This window comes from Plectropomus leopardus, chromosome 19 (assembly GCF_008729295.1).
Source record: "Plectropomus leopardus isolate mb chromosome 19, YSFRI_Pleo_2.0, whole genome shotgun sequence".
NCBI lineage: Eukaryota > Metazoa > Chordata > Actinopteri > Perciformes > Serranidae > Plectropomus > Plectropomus leopardus.
The window spans coordinates 22,358,990-22,385,860 of record NC_056481.1 but is presented as its reverse complement, the minus strand read 5'-3'; the positions used below and the strand labels follow the sequence as shown (position 1 = coordinate 22,385,860).

Genomic DNA, 26,871 nt, shown 5'->3' with positions numbered 1-26,871 from the left:
AAGAGACATTACATTTTTTTATTCTGCACACATTCTTCTTCCATGTCGAAACGTAGTGCCTACATTACCCAAAATGCAACTTGACTGAAGATAGTTTTGGTGTGTTATGACAGTGGTGGTTTGACACAGAGAGCAGATAACAGTTATGTCCCAATTAGCTCAATCTGTTCTAAGCAACAGCCCCAAAATGTTCTGTCAAAAAATGAGTCTCTCATTTTTTGACAGAAAAACAAATGTGAAATGTTGGTCAAATCACATTCAATTTTGGGATTTTACTGGGGTTATTTAATGAGATACAAGTGGCAGTTAAAATTTCTGATATTTTGATGCATCCCTAAATTAAATCTTGAAAAAAATCTCATTGTGAGAAGATATCAGGATGTTTAATTTCAGTTTTTAAAGCAGTTATTTATGAAACACTACAAACTGTAAAAACCTGATGATATATTTGGGTCCTTTTAACGTGTGTTCGACTTCAGCTGCGTCACACTGAAACTGACACTGAACTGACCTCTTTCCAACCTCAACCCCTGAAGTCCTCAGCTCTCCTCTCGCAGTCCGAGGTCATGGCTTTAGCTCCTGTTTGGTCGTAGGTGTGGGTGGGGCCAGTTCCTGGACTGGAAGTAGCCTCTAAGTCCTTCCAGGTCCACGGGAGGGAAGTAAGCTCCGATACGTTTTCTTAGCCACCACTTCCCCTGAGCTGCGCTGCTGCTGCCCGGCTGGCTGAACTTGTACTTGAAATGTTCCCCTCGAACCCATCTGAGACACAGGAGGACACGGACTGGAGTGAGGTCACATGTAACAAAGACATTTTCAATCATGTTTCCAAAATCCCAAATGCACCAGATGTGAATCAATTCAGTTCAGTTCAGTTCAATTCAGTCCAGCTTTGTTCTCATTTCACAGATTAAATGTTAGCAGCAGAGTCAGATGGCTCAGATATTCAACAGCCTAACAGCCTGCAGTTCATTGCACTGTGTCTAATGGCTTGCTTTAACTACCCGTGCTCCTCTCATCCATCCACCTGATCTTATCAGCTCAAAACAGATTGACAGATTAATTATCCACCCCGTGACTCATCAAACTGCTGCTGAGAAAAACACAACTCATGACGGCTTCCGCCTGCGTTGCACTCACACACTCACAAAAACGCCCAATTTAGTTAAGAAACAAAACCCTTTTCTACCACCACACACAAATATAACTTATTCATTTTAATCAGAGGTATATGTATTTGTCCTTAAAAATTCATTGTGAGACAGGGCCAAAAAATTTACATATTTTACATTTATTATTTTTGCATAAGAAAGACAATATGTGCCTGTTGCTTCACCAGAGGGGGCTGTAGCACAGAGAATAATGGGACTGTCATTTGATTTACCTCGTACTGTAATGAGAGCTTGGTCATTAACAGGACAAATATGTGCTTTTAGTGAGATTGATGTTGACATAAAAAGCTTTATGCTAATAAAAGTTAATTATACATTATAACCACCCTGCAGTAAGGATCTCTGCTGCAACTGTGTTTACCTGGGAGTTTCTCGTCCTTGGAAGGGGTTGTGGTCAAGCAGGGAGAGGACTGTGCTGTCATTGGACAGAAGGCGTCCTGCTATGTGGATCACCCACTCACTCTGCTCGTAGGTCTGTATGACGACACGGAGACAAGTTGTTAGAAAGGGAGAGAATATCAAAGAAAAAAATGTGGATTTACAGAGGCAGAGAGATACATAGAGTGTAGTGAGGCAAAATAATCAGGACAAAGGCAAAGAGACAAGGAAAAAGAGTTGGTATGGCATACATTTTTTTGCATAAAATGAACACACAAAAATATACATAAAATATATAAAAGTCTGATAAAAGAATAAGAAACAGAAACACAGATGAACAGTGGCAAACAGATAAATACCAAAAATCATCTTGTTTAATTGATGTAAGAGAAATTACTGCCCTCTAGTGGCTACACACAGTAAAATCCTACGCAGTATTCAACAGCTGAGGCTCACAACAAGATCTAAAACGAGGGGATTTCTGCTGATAAACCAGCTAAAAGGGGGAAACTAATTTCTACTAATTTCTCATTTACTAATATCCCTTTTTTGTGTCTTGGCCTTGTTACCTTCATGTTATCAGAGGTGACAGCATGCTCTTGTGTTCTGAAAACAAAGACGCTGATAAATGACTAAAAATCACCACATTTTGGCACCAACATCAGCCAAACTCTACATACACACACAAAAACATTTAACATCTTCAACACTCTCTACATCTGTGATAATCAGCTTAAGACCCACGTATTTAATTCACAATAAAAATAAGGTGATGGACTCTGGTCCAAGCTAAGCTCCTAATGTCCTAAAATCCGAGAAACCTCCTAAAATCCTAGAAATGTCCTAAATACCATAAACATCCTAAAATGTCCTAAAATCTATGAAACATGTATGGTACTGCTGCGACTGGCCCGAGCTACTGTCATTTTGCAAAAGTGGCTCCAAGCAGAGCAAGTTGAGTATCCCTGCTCTGCATCGTCTCCCGTAGTTGTTCAGTATACCTGAAAGGCAGCAAACCACATGAGCCAGTCCAGCCGGTAGTGGTACGGTGATATGAGACACGGTCGTTGATAAATGTCCCCCGGCTTACACAGGAACTGGTACTCCTCCCAAATTGCTTCGGGGTCTTTGGGATCCTGGCTCAGAGTGCCCTGGAAAATCACCTCAGTACGCTCCTTAGTAATGCTGGACAGACGAGAAATGAAGTTACAGTAGGTATGATGATTTTTGGAAATGCTTTATCAGCTGATGGGAAGAGGATTTGAGGCTACAGAGTTATAAAATACAAATGCAAGACGTGTATGAGGGTACAAGATTTCAAAGTACAGATGGTGTCACATTTTATAACTGCAGTTAGTCATTGTTTATGTCTGGGGCTTTTATCATGAAAGGTAAACAAAAGATCTTGTAAGAGCTGCTCCAGTCAAGGCTGAAAAAAGTAATAAAGTTTATGGAGAATATGGAGCCTCCGTGTTGTTGTTTTATAATCTTCATGAATATAAGCACAACAGGATTGGATGATGCCATTATTTGTGATGCAAAAGCTCCCAGAAATTGATTTTTTACTAATTCTATAACTTTTCCATGCCTGAGAAATGTGATTGTCAAATGCCATGACTTTTCCAGGTTTTTCCATGACCATGGGAACCCTGTTGTCCCTATGACCCCAGTGACCTGACTGCACTGTACCTGCCAAAGGCACCGTAGGTGTTGACGATGCGCAGCGGGTCGAATGACGTGTTCATCACCTGCCTGGAACTGAACAGGTTCATCACCACGGGGATGCTCAGGTAGCCAATCAGAATGCCCAAAGAAATGTTAACCACTCGACGTATGAACATACCTGTGTTACATACACACAAACACACATAGAAAGAGTGGAAGAGCACACAATGCACACACACTCAAGACACTGCTCTGAGTCAAATTTAATTAAATTGCAGGAGCACTGAATGCCTCTGCTCCTGTTTGGCTGAAAGGAGCTGCTATGGTATTTGTTTACTTGTTAAAGTTTTGTTGACTTTTAGAGAAATTATGTCTCTCACGTCTGCAGTCCAGGATTTCAAAATGAGACAGAGTAACCGAGAGGAAACCTGTAATTACAGCTTACATAAAGGTGACATATTTGTTCGTGTCTGGCCTGGAAGGGAAGTGGATTCATCCATTTGCTGCAGGCGACATGTCTACTGTGTGGATCTATGTGTGTATATGTGTGTGAGATGACTTTAAAACTTCCTCAGTGGGAGAGGTTTGACCCGTTAGATCATGGGACAGCCGGTATTGACAAATGTTGGCTGAGTCCACATCACTTCCTTACTACCCGTCTGCCTGCTTGTCCCGCGCATGTTAAAGACATCAACGTAATCCAACTTTTCACACTAAGAGACTTTCTGGGTCTGCTCAAATGATTAAAACACACTCCAGGTAGGAGCCTATTTTATATTCAACATTGTACAGTCAAGCAAAGACACTAATGGGTCCAATGAGACCAATTAGAGAGGGGCCACTGGAGCTTTAACCACATTTTAAGCAGTCTGTATTGTAAAAAAATCATAAAATGTAAGCCACTTCATGTTAAATTCCAATAAAATGGATGTCATACTTTTCCCTGCTTCTCAGAGGTCCTAGTGCTAATCCCTTTTCTTCCCATAACTCTCCCTTTTTCTTCTATAATTCCTTTCCTCTTGTAGCCATTAGCCTTCATTGTTAGATACCAACATTTGCACAAGAGTCTCTGGACCCAGTTCCCCTCCCTCCGACCCTACACAGACTCTCTCGCTTCAATTGTTTCGTCAGTTGCTCTCAAGCCATGATTTTTTTTCCCTCAAATTCACAAACATTTAAGGATTACAAGGACCAATGTGCTGGTATACAGCCCATAAATACCTCTGGTGGGTTTTGGGGTGCGTCCAGCTGCATCCTCATTCTGTATCTCAAGCACTGCCCTCTTGGCTCCGCCTCTAGAGCGAAACAAGAAGGCCAGAGATGCGTCGTCAAAACAGGCCAGACTGGGAACAATGGTCAGCCAGTTCAGGAAGCTGAGGTTGCCACTCACTATCAAAACCACCTACAGCACAAGAGACAGACAGGAAAGACACCCAGGTGAAGCCACAGAAAACATTATCATTAAATGCTTGATTGATTATTCTGCATCACTTTCGTATCACTTACACATTTTATGGAGTTCAACCAACACCAAGACGGTTAAGTGCAGACTTATTTTGAGCCATGCAAAACTGACATGAACTCTGATGCCCACTGCACATGATGCACAAATTTAATTAAAGTGCACAGCAGCACATGATGCAATAAAACACATAAATGTAATAAAACATTCACTTAAATTATCAGGTAAACATGGTTAATGTAATAAAAATAGAACATATAATGCTATGACTGGTCCAAAACCAAGTTTAAATCTAAGACATCTCACAAGACGCCACAATTATCAGCGCCAGTGTTACCTGGAACAGGATCTGGATTGCTCCGTTGACCATGCACATCCGCCTGCCCAAGAAGGTGAAGAACGGGAAGACAAGCTCAATGAGGTGGTTTGACATTGTCTCAAAGCGATGGAACCACCACGGGGAGCGATGCATGTAGTAGGACATGGGGTTAGGAACTGGCTGGGTCTGAGGGGAGAAGGAGGAGCAGAGAATAAAAATGACAGGATTAAAATTTGTGTGACCCAAATTATCTTTAAGAGCATTTTTTCAGAAAAGTTTAAAAGAAATACTTCACTCCCCAAACGAGCATATGCATATGAGTGACTCGCTCTGAGTTACACAGAATTTGTGAAGAAACCTTTGTTCTTCTTGTATGCCTCCACAGTAAATAAAGAGATAAAAAACTGAGAAAAACCTGATGAATTTAAGTTATAAGGGTTGACATTTAATAACAGTAAACCTACATAAAAAACATCCTTCTACAAACTCACACAACTCAGATGATTTTGAGTCTTTCACAATTTTGAGAGCCCTTTCCAACAGGGAACTGAACCAAAAGCGAAACTCATCTATGCTTTCTTCAACTCCATTGATGAAAATAGTAATTTTACCTAGCTGAACAGGGGAGCTGCTGGTCTTCCATAGCCTCAAATCTGTTAGTTTGTCTGTGCTATTGTGTGACTATGGTGTTTTAATGGGTTAATTTGGATTACGCAAAGTCACACAATAGCACAAACAGACCAACTGATGGAGGCAGTGGTAGACCAGCAGCTAACATGTTCAGCAGGGTGAAATTACTGCATTAGAAAAGTTAAACTTTCAGTTCTGTCGGAGAGGGCTGTCTGTCTGGGAAGTACTTAGCATGCGAATTTTACTGCATGGGTTGTGTGAGAGTTTGTAATCTAATGATTTCATGAAGTATTTTTGTTGTTAAATGTGGACTCCTTTGACATCAATTCATGAAGAATTTTCTCCTGTTTTGGATTCTGCGTTTACCATAGAGGCAAGAAATGCTTCACAAATTCATTCTAACATAGGATGAGTAATTGATTTACAAATGGTCATTTGGCTGGTGATGTATCCCTTTAATACTTGCAATAATGCTAAACATAGACTTCTTCAGCTGCTTAAAATGCATGTTTTCTCTGCTTTATTTTGGCACTAAAATCTTGTCTGAGTCCAGGAAGGAGAGTAATTTATGGTGCCACGCCTTGGGGGAAACATTTCCATGTCTAAATAAAGGTGGAACTTTATTTAAATGAAGGCAACACCACCTACGCACAAAAAAGCACCCATACATTACAGAGCTGGGCAGTGTTTGTGTGTGTGTGATTAATTGTGTGTGTGAGAGGTGGTCGCATGCAAACCGTGTAATAGCTGAACATGCAAATAGTGTCAGGTGAGGTGGTGAAAAATAAATACAGCACAGAAATAGGTGGGAGGAAAAAAAAACAAGACACTGGCACACTAGTCTATACTCTTATTGTTTTTATGGAATGGAAATTTTAAAAAAAAGTTGGGGTTATTTAACCTGTAGCTTACCAAAACACCCCTGGAAATCCTAGGGCGAGGAGCCTGCAACCTCAGACAACCAAACAACCCCACCTGACCTGCAAGCTAGCTGCATTACAAGAAACAAACCGAAGCAAACAAAACAGCAACTATGCCGAAACACACCTACGCAGCCCCCTGAGAGTCGAGACAGGAGGGGGATCTGCAGTTTCTCTGTATGTTTGAAAGAGAGCAGTGTGTCAGAGGGGGTTAATAAGGCTTCACCTGGCGCCAGTGGCTTCCGGTGCTCTGTATGTGTGTGTATGTCAATCTACATTACCCTAAAGGCTGCTGACAGTTGAGGTTAAAGCAGAGAAACTGACCCAGCATGGAATAAGGTCCACATTGTAGTATGATTTGTCAGGTGACAACACATTTTCTAAAATAGTACATTTAATTACGTTTTAAACAGCCCCATTACATAAGTATGGAAACCCTAAGGGGCAAGGGGGAAAACAAATCTGGTGATCTATTTTCTAAGTCTGATCTAAATTGTTTTCTTTTTGTGTTTATGACTTAAGGAACAGGTGATAAAAGGTTTTGCCGGGATATTCTTGCATAGTTTCTTAATGGTTTTTTTTTTTTTATCTGTAAAAACAAGTGAAAACTAGAATTACCACCTTGCGGTTGTATGCCTCTGCGAACCAGTCGAGGTTGCAGTCACAGATTACATCCATGTCTGTCCAGACTCATATGTATCTATGACAGTTGACAATGCTTCAAATATGAATGTTGTTATATGAGTTATATGATGCTTCACACACATCTCTCCCCCAGCAGCATCAGCACAGTTTCAAGGTGGACACCCAAGATTTGTGTCACCAATTTGGTATCTGACCAAATGTCTCCCTTCTGTTTCAGAGATACAGTATGATGTTCAAAAGTGCTTTTGTGGAACATAATGATGTCACAGTGAAGCTGACCTTTTGGAAATGAAATGTCATCACTTCATCATTTTATGCTATTACACATTTGTGTAAAATTTTGTCATAATTATCATATTATTTCTTGATTTATGGCATCAACATTTGTGCCAAATTTGAGGAAATTTCTCCTAGGCCTTATTGGGATATCACATTCACGAGAATAAGATGGAAGCAGGGTCACAGTGGCCTTGACCTTTGACCACCCAAATCTAATCAGTCCATCATTGAGTTCAAGAGTGTTTGTGCCAAATATGAAGAAATTCCTCCAAGGTGTTTTTGAGATATCATGCTCACAAGAATGAGACGAACAAGGTCACAGTTAACTTGACCTTTGACCGGCAAATTCTTATTGGACAACCCAAAAACATTATGCCTCCAGGCCAACAGTAGTTGTGGCCTGGAGGCATAAAAAAGTTGTTTTGCTATCATAATGTTAATAAGTTAACATGTTTCATAAATAAATTTAAAAAAGGAACTTCTACATATTATCTTTGCAAAACCTTTTTTCGCCTGTTTTTATGTTATAAACACAGGTGACGAAACAATTTATATCGTACTTAGAAAACAGATATGAATCTGTTTGTTTTACTTCCCCGGGCCTCCATACATACAGTATGTCAGCATGTACCTAACTAGAAGAAATCCCCATTAAAACCATTTTCTTGTATTTCAGAGCCAAATTCGGACCTCAATTAAAGTGACATGGCTTTTGTTAGCCACTATGGCTTTACTTGGAAATTTAAGGATAATGGTAACTACATAAATGTAGAGTAACAGTAGCACGAGAGAGACTATTGCAGAGGCATCTATCATTGCATCTGTGACCATTTGACTTACATTTGTCATGTGGACATGCTAATGCTACTGTATCTACTGAATGTTTTTAGGCAAGTGTTTGCTGGTATATACACACAAAAACCTGACCCTAGACACCTGCTGATACATAGCTGGATTAAAAATAGAGCAGGAACTGACAAGGACATGATAAAGTGTAGACACACACAAGCAGAGGGAAGGCTGTCAGGTGACACAGATGTGTAGAAATCACAGCAGGGTACATTGGAAGCCACACTGTGCTGATTTACACATGAAAATGTCCAGCTTACACTTTGATGTTAGACATGATTCTCCTCATTTAAGTTCATCAAGTACACATGCTGCCGCTGTCCACATTTTCCTGCATTTTTGTTAAAATACTGCTTCTCCGGTACTTCATTTAAAACATGAACGATCTAGACAATATAATGAAGTCTTTGGTTCCTTTAAGCCATTGGAATTTGGAATCCATGCATTGGTGAATTTCTCAATTATTTTGTTTTTGTGTAAATTGTCACTGAAAGGCTCCATGTACCCCAGAGTTTCCTTTACCACTGCATAATTATAGTTGTTCACTGTGCCTTATGAATTACAGTTATTTAGTCTGAATTCAGAGAGGAGTTTTAATGTCTTTAGACATTCAGGGTCCTCAGAGGATGAATCCAACTGACTTTAGTTACCTTAAGACTTATTTTCTCGCACCACCATGAGGTTGACTGTTCATTTTTAAATGAGATGTCTTGGCAACCGATGACAGGATTGATTGCCATGAAATTTGCGACAGATATGCAAGTTCCCAAGAGGATAAATTGTAATTACTTTAGTAACCCTGAAATATCTCAGCATCTACATGATGGATTGGCACCTAATTCTATACGTACATCCATGTGCCTCTTAGAATGGATTTTACAACTTTGCTGATTTTCCTCTAGCACCAGCATGAGGTTGACTTTTCTTAAAATTATTGACATAAATCTTTGCAGCTAACGATTGGATTGCCAAGAAATGAATGGGGGTGAATTTTTCAAATTCATAACTCCATTTGCCTTGAATGGCCTCCAAACAAATAAGCCATTAACACTATGTGAATACTGAGCAACTTGATAAGAAATGTTCAAAAAAATTGCTAGAAATAAGAGGACTGAGATTTTTATTTTAAGATAGGGATAATGAAAGAAAATAATGATGGAAAATCAATATTTTTAAGTAGCATAATTACATATTTTAAATTATGTTACAGAATATTTAAAATATTATTATTTTGTTGTTTTTTTTTGTTGTTTTTTAACATTCTTTGTTGCTAATTTTCACGTAATTTTCTTGTACATTTTCCTAATTTCTTGCTCATTTCATCTAAAATTACTCATTTCCTGCTTCCCATTGTTTTTTAAGAAATCAAGTCAAGTTGCTTGGGTTTTGAGGGGTTAAACTCTCTTAAAACAAAGCAAAAGTACTAAACTTATGACTCACTATCATAATCTACATATGCACAGCAGTGAATCTACATATACAGAGTGGCTCAACCGAAGAATGATTTCCCCCGTTCAGCTGATTTCATTTGATTAATTACCAGAGAGAACTGAGACCATGTGATATTTTACAAGAAACAGAGATAATAAATTAGGGTAGAGAATAAAATATCCAATCTCATATTTCATTTTACAACCCCCCGGGTGGAACACCACTGATTTCCATGGCATTAGCATTGCTAAAACTGATCTGACCCTGGGAACTAAAAGTTGGGGGGGTTAAATTCCAGCAGATTTATAATGCAGTGTTCAAGTAAACCAAATGACTTTTGTTCTCCAAACTTAATAAAAAGGCAGAAACCATAACTGTGACAGTTCATATATGAGGTATATCATTCCTGATCATGGGTGCATAATCTCTGCTCCAGTTATCCAGCCCCACAGGAGCCATTGTTCATTCCCACTGCATATCAGGCTGTGTGAGATATTGTATTTATATGTGTGTGAGTGTCATCTTCAATCATCGGGTCCCAGAGGAGCCAGTGTATTCCTGTCTATGTTAATTACAGAAGACAGCCCTCCTCCCTCTGCGGCTTGGTAACACAGAGCAGTGTAGGTCTGAGTGGTTGAGCGTTCCACAGGGGAAAAACAAACACCACCCCATGGTCCGCACAAGAGGCTGATTTATTGAAACCCACAACAGCGGTGACTGTAATGTGTTGCCCTGTGTGGTTAGCCTGATGTGAGTTCACTGCTGTCTTGTCATCTTTCAGGAGACAAAGCCATGGCACAACATTTTTGTATATCTAGATCAATCTTGAGACATTCAGACTGTCAAAGAAAATGGGCCTTTGGGAAATTTAGAGAGTTATGCTGGCTGTCTTCCCACAAGAATGATTCAATATAAAACTGTGATGCAACAAGTGCCATCTAAGCTGGTAATTTGAGAGCTTTTGTGATATCTTTTGTGCCCAGGGTTCATTGCTTTGTGGTGTTTTCTCTGCTCTGTGCTTCCCAGGAGTAAACAAACAGCCTCAGGATTTTATGGTGAGAAAATCTGAGTTTCTTTTATTTCCTCTGTCACTCATGATAACTACCTTGCTCTCTTTCACTGCTGTTGCAGCTACAAACATCAGTGCACATATTGCAGATTTTTCCCATGAAAGAACAACCAAGTACCAAGTGCTCTGCACAGAAAAAAAGCTTTCATTCAGTAAGTAAATCTTAAATTTCAATTTATATTATCAATAATTGTTCATTAACAATTGTTCAGATGACTACACTCAGTTCTGTTTTAACATATTTTGACTCCGTGTTCTACTTTTGTAGTCCAAAACTTTATTTTTTTGGTTGGGTCTTACCACTCTCATCAGTGTCATCTTCAGTAGGCCGTTGTTTTCAGCAAAAAAAGCTCTGATAAACCTACTATACACTAACTTCTCAAACTGCTAAGTTAAAGCCTTGCTAGTAAAGACAGCAGAACAATTCCAGCTTCTTGAATGTGAGTGTTTTTGATTTTCTCTGTTTTATATTATCATTATCTCCACCAGAATAATTATGTCTGTCCACAGTTATTCTCAGAAACTACCAGACCAATCAGTCTAATATTTGTTTGCACATTTATGCCTCTATGCTCAAGTATCTGTCATGGCTGCAGTGATTCATAATTGTTGAAAAACTTGTTTTATTGACTGTTAACCATCATTGATGGCGGAATCCTCACTCAACTCAACCAGCCAGTATTTGGTCAAACATTTTCAACAAAATCATGCAGCAAAAAAAAAAACAACCAAAAGGTATTTCAAGCAAGCTGCTAGGCTAAAAACAACAATCCTTAATGTCCATTTTAGGCCACATTTTAGGCCAAAACTTACATCTGTTGAAAAGTTTGATCCCATTTTACACCTGAGCAAGTAGGCACAATAATCTCACAAACTAATGAACCAATCAGCCTAATATTTTGTGCCCACATTTTTGACTGTATACCAAAGGACCTCATTTGATTGCAGTATTTTACAATTATTGAAACCTGTTTGATTGACTGTTTTCTGGCATCATAAACTGCTGACTCCTGCCCTTCCTGGGGTTTACAAGTGATTTGAAAAATCACGTAGCAAAGGCATGGAGCAAAAGGCTTTTCAAGAAATATGCTAGGCTAAAAACAAGAAGCCTTAACATCTGTTGTAGGCCAAATTTTGGGCTGAAACTGACATCCATTGAAGAGCTTGGTACACACACACACACACACACACACACACACACACACACACACACACACACACAAACAGTACACAAATAATAAACTCTGTGTCACACACCTCGTAGTGGTAGTCCATGCAGGTGAGGTCTCTCCAGCATTTGTCGCCTCTGATTTTAATGAGACCCTGAAAAAGACAGAAAACAAACAAACATTTTACAGTTTATCATGTGCTGCACTCAACAAGTGGTGCCGATGTAAGTCATGTCAAAAAAGCAACCATCAACAGTGTATAAAAAAATCTGATTGCAGACAGCATTCATTTAAATCCCATATTTAACTGTTCAAAAGGAATAAAACCCTCATCCTGGAATTATTCATGAATGGAGCAGGCGCTATAAATGCATTTACCTCTATAAATACATGTTTCAACTGCACATTATGCTTTTGCCATATTAAAAAATACATCATTTGTAGATAAGAGTCTGAAAATCACATGAATAACCACATCAAAATTGAACAGATAAAAGTAATTAGGAAATGGAGTAAAAGGAAGAAAGTGAAAAAAGAGTAGAGGTGAGCTGATGTGTGGTGTCACTGTGCTGTAAATTCTGGGTCTGAATCACTTGTACCTGCCTGCATTTAATATGATTACACTTTTGTTCTGTTGCAAACACATAGATAGTTTAAAATTAGTTGTGAATGTGTTTTCTGCATGTTGATTCCATGCAGATACTGTGCAGGTAGAATACACCGGAGAATTAAACCTATTGCAAAAACAGTAAAACTAAGCCGCACTAATTAACTATGAAGCAAGATTCTGTTACAGCGTTGCCTATTTCTCAACTCAGCTGTTTTCAGAAACATTATCTCTTACTCTTGTCTCTTCTGTCGTCATTCAAAAAAAGTTTGTTACTGTGCCTGAATCATCTGCAATTTTGATTTTATCTGCTTATATTATCAAAATGTGTTGCGTTTTCTTAGTGTGTGTATGTATGATTAACTATACTGTGTGCCTTTTTTATCTTGATGTTGTTTGTCTTAACCACTGATCATATTATATCTTTACATTTTGTATTTATTATTTTAGGATGCCTTTTAACATCTGGCAAGGGACAACAGATGAAAACTCCCCAGCTATTTAGGGTGCATTTGCATTTGTTTAATGTGGATAAATGTACATTATACCTTCTTAAATAAATACATTGAAAACTACTAGTTAATAAGTGAACAGGACTGAAGAAATCAGAAGTGTTGTGAAGCATGAAAAAACAAAAAAATGTTCTCCATCTCTAGGCTTGTGTTTGAAATAATGAACTCAGGAAGTACTCTCCTATCAAAGACTCAGGTATTTTGGGAAATGAAGGAAATCACTAACTGAGGTAGATGATGCACAAAGGTACAAAATTACTCACAGAACTCATTGGGTACTTGGAAATAAAATTATTTTTAAAAAGACTAAAAGTGTCTAAAACAGGATTTTTTCATGTGAAATAGGAAATAAAAAACAAAACTCAGCCAGAGACACTGACAGAAATGTGTCCTCCGCTCCCAGCCTGTTTTTCACCAAATAAACTAAGTAAATACAGCGCTATCCAGGACACGAGACTGTCAATATTGACACATCAGCCCGCCATGTGCTCGGCATGGAATGTGGAATAAATCAGCCGCTAACCAGATTTAGAAAAACCAGGACATTTCACTCTGTTTATGAGCCTGGCTGTTGACTGCAGCTGCTGGATGTTGAGATGATGCGACCGAAGATGTCGCTGATAATCAAATTCAGTCATGAGATTCTGAAATGTCATCAATTAAAGGCAGATATACACACCACTGACATAAACAGAGCAGTTTCCCCACTGTGTCCAGACCCTCAAGAAGACCACTGAGATTGAAGAGAGTAACAAATACTTTTCTATTTCGACACTTTAAAAATGTAGATAAACTTCAAATACATGTCAATGGTTTGCTAAAAAAAAGGGAAATTCTCCATCAACTTCATCACTAAAACTGTGACAAATTCTGTCAGCATGTTATACTAATTAGTCACAGTGGGAAGTGGTCCGACTTGCTAAAAAAAGGAACTTTACCTCATTCAAAACAACTGAGGTAAAGACCACAAGTTCTGTCTACCAGGTACACCGAGACTGACAAAAAATACATATGACATGAGGTAAACCGCTGAGTATCAATGGCAGAGACTGGCAAAGCAAAGGTTTACCCTGGAATGCAACAATAAAAACAGGGTTTAAAAAAAAAGCAAGGGGAACCAGGGAGGCAGCACCACAGCAGGGTCTAGTTTATGCTGTAGCAGTCTTGGATTCAGCCCTTTGACGAACATGTATACATATAGACACGTATGTATTTTTTCAGCATAACTGTCACTCAAGCAAATTGTAAAAAGCAACTAGGAGATATGATACTTTTTAAAAATGTACTGTTGACAGCATCTGTAGAGTACCCCAGGAATAAGTCCTGAAACCTGGATACATGTTAGAATGTCAGCACCTCCGGTTACCTTATCTCAAAGTCTATGGGTTTTCTGAATGGGTCTTTGGTTTGATGTCTGAAATAAGGTCTGTAGTTAACATATGCTTAAGAGACTTTTACATTTTGCTCATAAAATACATCAGTAAATAACCAAATTGTGACCTTTGAAGCTTTAATGTGTCTTAATCTGCCATAATCCAGAATCCAATTGAAAAATCGCATAGGTTTTTTGATGAGGGAGCCTGTGCAAAGCTAACTTCCGCATTGACCTACAAAACGTCATCGCTGGGGCACTCTATAATATTATGTTTTAAACTTAAACAGCACAAGTAGTTCCCCTAAACATTAAAACCACTGACAGATTAAGTGAATGATATTGCTCACCTCATTACAATGCCATGTGCCATGTGCTGGTGTTCATGTACACACCACCTGAGATTCTCCAACCACCCAAACAACGTTGCAGACCAAGTATCCCCACTCATAGCAGCAGTAACAACAACAACAACAACAACACCCTAGTGCAGAACATTAGAAAATAGAGCCAAATTAGAGCCCTGCAAAACAACACTAATCTTCATCAACCAATTATTTGCCAGCTCCTTGCTCATATGAAAAAAAAGAGAAAAACTATATTTTTAAATTAGGTTAGGGCCACTATGCAGCAGAGAAGCATCATAGGACCTCATCTTCAACTACATCTCAAAGTCACTGTCACCCCAGATATTTATCATAACAGTCGAGTCGAACCTATCCATTCCAGTCTGCCAGTTGTACACCGACATCCTGTACCAGTCTGCATGCCAGCAAACACCGTGTCCCAAAATCCTTAGCAACAGGCAAACCAATCTGATCTTCACTCACAAAACACATTCTCACGCTAACACTAATCCCGGTTAACACCCAAAACTCCACACCTAGCATAGCATTTCCAACTGTTGGAGTGTTTTAATAGAGATGTTCCTGCCAGCAGCAAAATGTGTAATCCAATTCACAATCACTGTGCCAGCACTTTAAACAGGAAGCTCATAAATATCAGCAGAAAAGCAGAGAAATGAATTATTTCAGAGTTTCTTCACAAGAAATCTACTTAGGCAGCTCATTCTGTGACATAGCATTTAATATAGAGTCCCATATGAACTGGCCTTATCGTGTATTATTTTATTTAAGGAGTACTTTACCCCCCAAATGACTATACTGTATGTAAAACAGTTACTCAAACAGTTACTTGAATTTGTGAGGAAAACTTTGTTTTGTAGCAGCAACACTATAAATAGACTACAGTAAATACAGTATTCGTCTACTACTCCCTTAGCATATTTCCTGTTTGTTTTCTCTTAGCAAATGATATGCTATCAGTAACTGTTAGAAGGTAAATCTGGGTTATCTGTTACCAATTTTATTAGCCTGTTTAAAGTATACAGTTGATAGCTGAAATAAATCCCTAAGGCAAAGACTAGTACAGGAAGAAAAACTGTCCTCTGATATTTTGTTTGTGCCATGCTGGGAACTATGCATTCACTGTAAATCCAACTGACTGGACTAAGTCATCAGGAGCTGAGGGGCCTATTAAGACACTAACAGACTTAAAAATGATGAAGAATGTCCAACATATGAGCCAATGTTGGAGGCTGAGGCAACTATAAGAGGGCACGCTAAATGTATTACCCTCGCACAGTAATTAAAGGACATTAGACTATGACTACACTAAGGTCAGTAAAACCTCAAATTAATTTAAGGAATAGGCAAAAACGTTATCAGGCTGCATATCAATCAGCACTAAAAAGCAAGCTTTTAAACTCTGCTCTAATGTAAACCTGACTAATTGTGCATCCGAATATTTGCTGTATTTCATACTTTGAGCCAACATGGTCCTATCTGATCACATTAGCTGCACTTTTTTGTAGCTTATCGCCTGATTACCCACACAAGCTGCTGATGTAACCAAGCAGCTGCAGCACAAATCACACTCGCTGCTTTATGTCCCAACACAATTTGCATGATGTATTAAACGCATCCAGCTTTGCTGATACGGACTCTAATATAATCAATTAATTAGCAAATATTTCTATGAGAGCACTCTTGTTTAGCAGAACATATGCTCATCTGACATTTGTTTAATTCTGGCAGCCATATGTTGGAACTGATTATGTTTGGGCAACCTGCTGTGCCATTAGTGTGCATTGAAGTTCTTTTTGTTTTTATTATAGTGAGCTAGTTATCGCCAATATGAAGTGGTACCTTAATTATCTTAGCAGATTCTGTGGTTTTTATCAAAGGTAACCTAGGTAACTAGAGCATATTATTTATCTTTTGGCCTACACATTTGAGTTCCTCTATATCCTGGGTCTTTAAGTTTTAATGCATGTTTTTTGTTGTTGTTGTTGTTGTTGTTATTGTTTGTTTGTTTTTCAGAGTTAAAATATGTCTACAATATATTGTCTACAACAATGTGTGTGACAACACACATTAACATGAATCAAACACGTTGGCAAAGATAAATCAGCCTATTCATCAAAAAAGTCATTTAACTTACAGAAGACATCATTAATGACAGGCTAACTGTCACCATACTGTGTGTAAAGATGAACGGTGCTTCTCCTCTTCCTCCCACTGTACAAAAATTAAGCCATCTTGTGGTAGTGACATCATTTGGAGCTAGAGTTTGCGCAGTAGCTATCCAAAGTTCCCGTCCATACATCCCTCCAACCAATCGCGAGCAGCACCTTTGATTATGAGCGTATAGGCTGGCACACACAGCTGTGAATCATGATGTCAAATCTCTTTTTATGGTAACACTTGAAATTACATCAGGGTGATTACAACTATCTAAAAAATCATAAACCATCTTTGGGGAAAAAATGGATTTGACATGTACTTTAAGTTTTTTGTTCCATCCATGCTTGTCCCATCCCATCAAGTTAGCTCACTAATGCTATATCGCTGTGCAGCACCTATCCATAATGGCAGGCGAACTAGTTTAGCTCACGGTTAGTTTAACGTATACAAATTGGCTGTTTTAACCACCAGCAAAAGTGCAGAGGTCAAGAATCATGCACTTAAACATTTTACTGCTGCTGATTTAGAAGCTACAGGCAAGTGCAAACTAAGGAAAATGCAAAATTATTCAATGTATAGACACAATTTTCTACAGTGTACATAGTCGGGGGTCCCTGTTCCATCGCTCTTTCTGCTATCAGGTCCTTGACATAAATAACCTTGAGGACCTCTGCTCTATATCAATGCAATACTTTTCCACAACACCTTCATTCATTTTTATCTTTTAAAGAAGTTTCTGTGTTGCAACAGCTGGTTAAGATTAATAACCGCATAATGCAACATCATTAATAGTCATACAAAGTCATCTAAATATAAGATAACCATTTAAATGCATTTAGAAAATATTTTATCCCCTTGATGATGTGACAGCATGTACCATGATATGGGGACAGAAAAAGGGCATCGCTTTACATCACAGATTAAAGTGTGTAACCAGTGTGACGATTTGGCATATTTTAGAGTCATGCTGTGAAAATACATCCAAGAAACATAATGGGTGGGCTCATACACCCCATCTCCCACTCGCTTTCAACAACTGAGGGGTCCTTTGAAGTGTGTGTTAAACCATGTTGTCCTCGCAAGCAGAGACTGTATCGCAGTCACAGAGCAGTGGTGAACCACAGGCTGTCAGACAGATAAACGACTGTGACCAGGGTGGATCAAACATTGAGGGACTGCGGCTCGGGCAGGACTGCACTCGACACACACACACACACGCACAAATACACACAAATACACACACACACACACACACACACACACACACACACACACAAATACACACACACACACACACACACACACACACATATGCTCACTGTGAGTCCTCCTACTTGTCCACCTAATGTCTAGGAATGTTCAATACACATTTGAGTAAAAGGTGAAAGGTGAGAAAAAGACATGACGCTGAGTAGCTGTGAGGAAATCATAGCCTGGTGACACTTCTTCCCTTTGTTTATTGTTGGACATCTGGATTTGATTTCCTGACAAAGTGCTCAAATTTTCAAGTTCTGGATGTCTGACATTCTTACTAGCGCTCAAATGCAGCATTATTACACAAGAAAAAATGAAAATCTCATTGTGAAAATCCCAGATCTGGATTATCAACTAAATCGAATCATCTGATTCAATTGGTCTCCAATTGGGGAGATCTGTTTAGTAGATTTCAGAGTATTTTACGGTGACTCCTACACATACTTTGCACACTCTCTGTCAGGGTATCACCAACGCTTTCTGCTAAAGTCACTGGAGGGTATTAACCAATGCAAACATTCAAATTCCAAAAAATAAACACAAGCAGAATTTACAAAGTTAGACAATTTCCTATTAAACGGTAAAGTATAATGTCAGTCTTTACTCAAACTGTGAAACATGTAGGATAGTGGCCAACTGTGATGAAGAGATGAAGTTAATATAATACTGGAAAAAACTGACATTATTGGAGTTGCAACAAAACAATTTTTTTCCATATCAATTAATCAGTTGATTAGTTGTTAATTGATAACTTATTAGTATATAAAACATTAACAAAGTAAAAAATGCCCATCACTATTTCCTGGTATCCAAGGTGTTGCTGACAATTGCTTTGTTGATCAGCAGTGTCAAACCAAAAAATATTCAACTTAATGTAATGTAAAAGGAAGAAAAGCAGCACATTTCAACATTCTGTCAATCGATCTGTCGTTGCACAGCACACACATAAATAACCAAATCTCTTCTAGCAGTTGTTAAAGTAGCTCTACAAAACTTTCAGAGTATATATGCCTGCCATGATTAAAACATATGCCGCCACGTGCTGATTTGTTTTTTCGGACCCTCATTAGGAGAGCTATTAAAATATATATACCATTCAGTTATTCATTCACCACACTTTAGAAGTGCAGAGTTTACTCTGGGCACAGACGGAGCAGTAGAACAGCTGATGTACTGAAAGCGAAACTTAACTGTTCATTATGCTGTGTCTAACAGTTTGCTTTCCCCTGCCACTGCAGCAGCTGCTCTTATCATCCAACTGATCAGATCAGCTCTGATCTGATTGACTGATCAATTATCCACCCATAACTAAAAATCCTCAAACTGTGGTTAAGGAAAAGAAAATCTTATGCCCAATTTCCACCTGCGTTGTGTTTACAGACCCATAAAGACATCTGAATTTAGAGAGGGTGGACCCCTTAACCCCAAAGCTTCAAGTTGTATTTAAACACCAGATACATGCATTATTAAGCATACTTGTCTTATCAAGAGTTGAGCTCCAAAACCTGATGTATATTTCTGGTAACAAAAATATAATGTCATGGGCAAAAAAAAAATCGTACATCCTTTTATAAAGTTATTAAATTCTTTTTTTTTTTTGTTACCCAATACTTTACAATTACATTTAGAGCATAAATGCAGTCAAACATACCATAATGAATTACATTTCTGCAATCACCTATTCATTAAAAGTAAGTGCAGACAAGGTGTTTTCAAACGGGAGTGATCTGATTTGACAACTAAACTCTCAACATTGTAGTGACTTTGCATGTTGCTAAATGAATGGAAGTCTCTACAGCTGTGAGTCTACACAGTCAGACGAGACTGAGGTGGTTCCCCCTCGTGTTTCAGGTCTCTTCATGGTCCTAATAGGAAAAACCCCGCGGGATTTCTGGTAAGTGCAGTGATTGGCAGATTAAACCAAGCCGGTGGTCTAAAATTCACCATGGAAACTGTCAAACAACCAGACATGTTGTTTAGCCGACCATATATTTGGGTTGGATTTCTAAATACTGGCAGTGTTTTCCAGCAAAGCACTGATCCAAAAGTAACGACCAAAAATCAGGAGGACTAACACTGGAATATCCCAGGAAATTATACTGTTGCAAAATGGTTTTTATTTCTCCATGCTGGTTTGCTGGATGTGTTCAGGTGTGTGTGTGCAGGACATGACTTTCTGCTTAAATTTACAATATAAGCTTCCTCCTAGACAGAACTATCATTAATGTCTGTGCAAAGTTTCCCAACAGGAAATACGTTAATCAAGGTGAGGGCAGTGAATGGCTTTTAGGAATACTATATTTTATTGTGTTTGACAAGTTAAACAGCTGCTAGGAGAGGTTACATGCAAAAATACATCCAAAAATGATCTCATTGTTATTTTTTGTTGTTTTTTAGCCATAGCAGTTGCGCTCTCTTGTTTCACTGGTACGAGAGATGAAACAAACCCTTGTATGTATTTGTAAAGTGTTTTACTCACAGCGCCAAGCATGATGCGAACGATGAGCCATCTGAAGGTCCAGATGCTGATGAGAGAGGGGGGACAGAGACGGGGGACCTGGGACAGAGTCCACAGCGGACACAGAAACATGGCCAGAAATCCCGTCTCCAGCAGCTGACTCTCCCAACCTGGACAAATCATCAAAGCATTATTTGTAAAAAATTGTTTTTTCTAAGGAAAGAGGCAGCATGCCACAGAAATGCAAACAATGGTTCATGCTATAAGCTGCACACTCAGGTTAAAGCACAGATATTGATTTGTGAGCTATGAGTTGTTTATAGCTCACACTAGTACATGATGTAATGTCATTAAACAGGATATTTCTGTTAATCAGTGATGGACTGACCCCTCAGAAACTTTGCTTGGTGCTGCTTAAAGCAGTTGATCATTTCAAACATGGTAAGAGCTGATTTTAATTATATGCGCTTATAGATATCAGTATGACAACACTTTGCAATGACAATTCTAACATGCTGATGTATAGCTGGTATAATGTTTACTGTGTTTAACACAATAGTTAGCATGTTAGCATGCATGCATTTGCTAATAAATGGATATATACACTATGTACAATATACTACCGATTCGTACAACAGTCGAGACATGTGACTTAAAGGGACACCCTAAAATCAAAAATACAAATTTCACTTCTTACCTGTAGTGCTACTTTATTAATCTAGATTATTTATTGTGAGTTGCAGAGTTTTGGAGATAATTCACAGTAAAGATGTCTGCCTTCTCTCCAATATAATGGAACTAGATGGTACTCGGATTGTGGTGCTCAAAGTGGCAAAAAAAAAAAAAAAAAAAACACTTAAAAAACTCAACAGCAATGTCTCTTTCCAGAAAAATGACCTGTTTACTCAAGATAATCCACAAACCTTGTTGTGAGCAGTTTCATGTTGGATTTTTATTCTTAATTACACCCGCCGTATGTATCATGGTGCAGGAGGAAGTCTGCATCTCATCTCATATACGAGAGGCTGGTGACAGTGCGAGATGTAAACATTAACGGCGTCTTCCTTGGCTGAGCTGTAATGTTAGTTAGCTCCATGGTGCTAGGTGAGCAAGCGATAGATGCACACTTCCTTCTGCATGGTGAAACAGTTGGCAGGTTTAGTTTGGTAGAAAGAAAATAGTTCCGACATGAAAAAGCTCACAACAAGGTCTGTGCATTATCTTGAGTAACCAGTCATGATTTCTGAAAAAGGAAGGTTGTTTTTTTGCCACTTTGAACACTACAAGATGAGTGCAATTTAGTTCCATTATATTGGAGAGAAGATAGATAGCTTAACGCTCGATATCTCCAACAATCTGAAACTCACACCAAAACAATCTAGACTGATAAACAGCACTTCAGGTAAGAGAAAAAAATATGTATTTTTGATCTTGGGGTGAACTGTCCCTTTAAAGCTGCAAATGTCAACCTTGTTTTGGTGCTAGAGAAAAGGTCAGAGTATCTTCAAAAAATGGTCACAAACTCCGTAATAAGGGAGTACGGACACGATGTGAAGATTGTTTATCAAAAGAGAATATGAGTTGATCATTGAAAATGGGCACGTTATCCCAGAGACTAATGCCCCAAACAGGCCTCTGGTTTTCAGTCTAGACTTGAGAACAATCGGAGGAGCTTATTCTGCAGACTGGAAGCTGCACTGTCAGCTGCAGGGTGATAATAGACCCAAAAGCAAACAGAGAGTGAGGGAGAAAAGACAGTGAGAGTGAGAGAAAAAGAAAGAAAAAAGTTTTTAAAAAAGAGTACCAGAAGCCACAACTCCCGACCACAGACACTGGCCTGGCGTCTCTGACTGACAAAGTGTCATTAACCAATCACAGGGCTGCCACTGACCTCGCCACTTATCTGGGCTGGAGCCCTGCAGACAACCTCCTATTTATACTTTCCTTTCTGTGCTCCCTCTTTATTATTACCTTCATGACAGTTTATTGGGTTCACTGAGTGAGGAAGCACATCAGTAAACCGTCAGTCTGTGAAGGACTGTGTTTTAACCCATTAACTGGTGGTAAACAATTTGGGAAACAATCATGAGAAAGCTGGAGACTCTGAGATTGAATTCTCAGTGTAATCTTACAGGGTTGTCCATCTCAATGCTCTTAAAAGAAATAAAAAATGTTTATCTCTTCTGTAAAAATATGCCTATTTCTACTCCAAACACATCTGTCTGACTATCTACATGAACGCACCAAATGTGTTAAAACACGTCAAGTTTGGTTTGAGAGACTTTACCCTGTTGGTTTCACAATAAATAAATGAAAATGACATCCAAACCTGAGATTCTTGCATAAACGCTCTGCCTCAAATCTTCTATTTGATGTGTAGGAACAAAGGAAGCAGTCCGGGATTTTGTGTTAAGGTTGAAAAGTGGTGTTGACGGTGAAGTTCACTTACCGAAAGAGTACCTTGACAGAGAAAAAACAAACAGGACACGTCAATATTATAAATGTGGTGCATTCTTAAACATTTAAGGAACTAAAGAAAATTAAATAAATAGCTAGGTTAACTAAATTTGAAGATTAAAATAAAAAAAAGATTTAAAGCTGCAATATATTTTTGCCACTTGGGGGCAGCAGAACAAGCTGGAAATAAGCCCACAGAAACAGCACAGAGTTTTGAGGCCAATTTTAATGGTGCCCAAAAGTTAAATCACACTGCCACGTGATGTCACACTTTTTCTCAGACTTACATTGTGAAAGGAAAGTCTGGAAAGTGGTGGATACATTTTCTGAGTGTCAAACCACCACAAAATGACTCACTTTACTATCAGTACCATTCAGTCCGATAACATTTCAAAAGTAAAAAAGCGCTGCACCATTTTAGTTATTACCATTCTAGTTAGTGGAGTGTTAAACCAGAAGTTATCAGTTTAGCCGGCTAATGTTAGTTGCCTCGAATGCTGTATCAAGGTCTCTTAATACATCCATGGCTGGAAATAAAACAGTGACAATTTAAAACCTTATAGAGTAGTTTTACAGGTGTTATGGTAAACCTGTCCTCTTAAGAATATTCTCATTTATGTTATTTTCTCATTTCGACCTTCAACTCCAAATCCATTTTGGTGTCTCAAGTTGCTACTGGGACTGTAAACAATGAGCACTGCACCGCTGGCTACACTGGAACCTTCCAGATGTTGTTTGTTGCCCCCAGAGGCTAAATCACTGATTGCGTTCAGCTTCTGAGATTGGGTTTAAATTAACACTTCGATACACTCCTTGATGCACTGAATAAAGAAATTAGATGAAAGCAGCAATTTGATATGAATTTGACAAAACTGGAGATTATTTTCTTTATTTCAAGCTGCAATAATTCATTTTTTGTCCATTTGGGGACATAGAAAGCCGCAGACGGACACAAAACTACACCGACACAAAGTAAGCATTAATTTGGAGTCTTGTCTCTGTCCTGTACAATATTCACCGTCTTTTTAGCTCTGTTTTTATCTCTCCACCAACTAATGAGAGAAATATCTGGCTCTTTAGATGCTAAATGCTCCACTATGTTCATCAGCTAGTTGCTAACCTTGTGTGCTATTTTTTGCTGACTGATTTGTGAGCACTGGATTTATGAGCTTTTTTGATGACAATAGCTATCTTATGAGACTGAAAACAATGTTGAAAAGAGCAGATTTGTGTGCCACATAACCAAAACAATAACCCAAAATAGAACGAAAGGTTCCAAACAGCAGGGAAAAACACTTGGGGTGGCAAATTTGGGTGATAATTCTGTGTGGGTTCGTAAATGCAAACACAAAAATCTTTATTAGTGCTACTTTGAAAAAATCACGATGACGGAAGAAAAGCACAATCTAAAAGAGTTGAAATTAAATCTGATAATCTAGTTTGCAAAGTTGTACAAGGGCTATCAATTCAATATATCATTTCCATATAATCGCTGTTTAATGGGAGTATTTATGTATGTGTATATCCTAAACTCACCACAGCTGTCCCACGCTGACCAGGGAGTGGTAAAGCACCCACAGCGTAAACATGATCACCATATTTGCCATTCCCGTCACCAGGACAAACGCAGACAGTGCCATCCCCACCAGTGCGATGCCGTCCAGGTTGGCGTCCATGTCGCTCCAGTCCAGTAGCCAGAGGATGGAAGGTGTGTACGCGAAGGCGGCCATGCCTATCTTTCCCCCCACGTAGCGCTTCACGCTGTTGAGGTAGCTCTTGCAGGGCATTAGACCGTGCTCGCCTATCAGCTGCTTGTTCTGGTTGTAGGCAACGCTGAACGCCACAACTACAGAAAAGAAAGCAGACAAGAGGGAATGACGGCAAAAACACAAACATGGATTAATGCTCATTTACTTGATTAACATTTTATTTTACATAAAAAGTGCCAGAAAGATGGATGTGGCATATTTCCACCTTACTACATCTTTTTGCATCACAAAGGAAGGGAAATTTTACATGTGACAGAGTGAAATGTCTTCTCAGGAATATCCTCATTTCTAAATTGTAAACAAAATAAAAGGATGTATTTGAATGTCCCTCCTCTAAGCCAAATAAAAAATATAACTTTCTTCCCAGATGATGATTTTTACAATTCCCGTAGTGACAAATATTTCTAAATAACTTGGCAAAAAAATGCATCACCCTCCTTTCACCATAAGTTACTTGTCAGATTTTTACAACGTACCCTTTGAAAAGTGAAAAGTTGAATACAAAACTGTTTATTTTGGGGAAAATGTTTGATGAGATCTGTAGAATAAAGTGATTTTAATGAAATAGCACTATTGTAACCTCAGATTTGTTTTTTTGCTGACAGAAGCTACTCCCACTTGATGTGTTCAAGGACAGTCAGGTATTTGAAAATCCAGTGTTGTTTTGTTTGTTGGTAGTTTTGTTTTCAGGCTTTTCTGGTTATGATAAATGGTGAAATTTTGGCAATTTTTACAGAAAACATTGGAAGGTGTGTTTTCTTTAAAACTGGACGTAAAATAAAGACAAAATACAACGATTTAAAGCTGTGTGCCCCTCCCCTAAGCCAAAATAAAAAAACACAAGTCCATCCCAAGAGCTTGCCTCCCACTTTTGGCACCATCTCCTCCCTTCACATAAATAGGGAACAGTCCCTATTGAAAATCAACACTTGCAACACTCAATTACACAACCTTTTATATCACATTTGTTTTACACATATTAAATAGTGCACTGATCTCTATCATTGCAGAACACCGGCAAATCTACCAGTGACAGAGACAGCAACTTCAAGAACTAACATGAATTCATATTTTATAGATTTTTAAGGCAGAGTTGACGTTACGGTTAGGAATGAAGACAATAACGCACAATTTCTACGCCAGAACAATAATTGAATACAAACGACAAAGCTAACGTTTCAAGCGTCGTAGCTTTCTAAAAAGCTGTCTATAAACAAAATTATGACTATTTATTTTACTTTAGTGTATAGTACGTCCTGAGAATGAAAACTTGGCGGTAAAAGTCAACATGCTTACAGTAAATGAAGGCGACGGAGCGCAGCAGCACGATACGAGTGAGCCAGTAAGTCCCTGTCTGTAGCGACTGAGGTCTCTTGTCTTTCTCCGTGTCTTCGCTGGTCTCTGCTCCATATCTTTCACCGCTGTCAGGACACTTTGACTCTGTTTCACCGCTAACGACACGTCTTTTCCTCACAGAGCTCTCTGAACTGTCACCGGTGGCCGCCATGTCTGCGGACCTCACGGTCACGTGACTAAACACACGCGGAAGTGCATTATTATTATTATTATTATTATTATTATTGCTTGGAATGAAAATAATACCGAATAAAAAGAAAATGTGAAAAGATAAAATAATGATTTAAAAAACAAATGTGAAACGTTAGGAACTGCTTGCTATTTATATGTTATGTTATTTCATTTTTGACTATGGGGAGGGACATACAACTCATAATGGTCCTATTTTATATTTATTTTAAATACCCATTGAGCCCCCACAGCTGTCAGTTTAAAAGACACGTTTTATTAAAGAACTACCAAAATTAAACTATTTATACCATCACCACATACTGTAAAAGCAGAAATTATTGTCAAATTTTAAAATTTTGGCAGTCCTTGGGCACACAATGTGTGACAAAAGCCTTCAATCCAAAA

General features: G+C 38.6%; 1 protein-coding gene across 1 annotated transcript; it reads right to left on the bottom strand.

The window, feature by feature from the left end:
- On the bottom strand, positions 1–26,450 carry lmf1 (lipase maturation factor 1). The gene is made up of 11 exons (XM_042507798.1): positions 26,236–26,450; positions 24,707–25,016; positions 23,163–23,173; positions 20,735–20,883; positions 12,074–12,139; positions 5,012–5,179; positions 4,434–4,614; positions 3,237–3,390; positions 2,549–2,732; positions 1,531–1,643; positions 1–759 (listed from the first exon to the last, which is right to left on the bottom strand). The coding sequence occupies exons 1-11, from the start codon at positions 26,444–26,446 to the stop codon at positions 573–575; spliced, it is 1,734 nt and encodes a 577-aa protein (XP_042363732.1). The 5' UTR covers positions 26,447–26,450; the 3' UTR covers positions 1–572.
- Positions 26,451–26,871: the final 421 nt, after the last annotated feature.

Excerpts from the sequence above, each read along its gene's own strand:
- lmf1 (XM_042507798.1), bottom strand. The coding sequence starts at position 26,446 with ATGGCGGCCACCGGTGACAGTTCAGAGAGCTCTGTGAGGAAAAGACGT. Across the intron at positions 25,017-26,235 it reads CTCCGTCGCCTTCATTTACT|TTGTGGCGTTCAGCGTTGCC; the intron begins GTAAGCATGTTG and ends TCTTTTCTGTAG. Across the intron at positions 4,615-5,011 it reads CAATCCAGATCCTGTTCCAG|GTGGTTTTGATAGTGAGTGG; the intron begins GTAACACTGGCG and ends CTTGTGCTGTAG.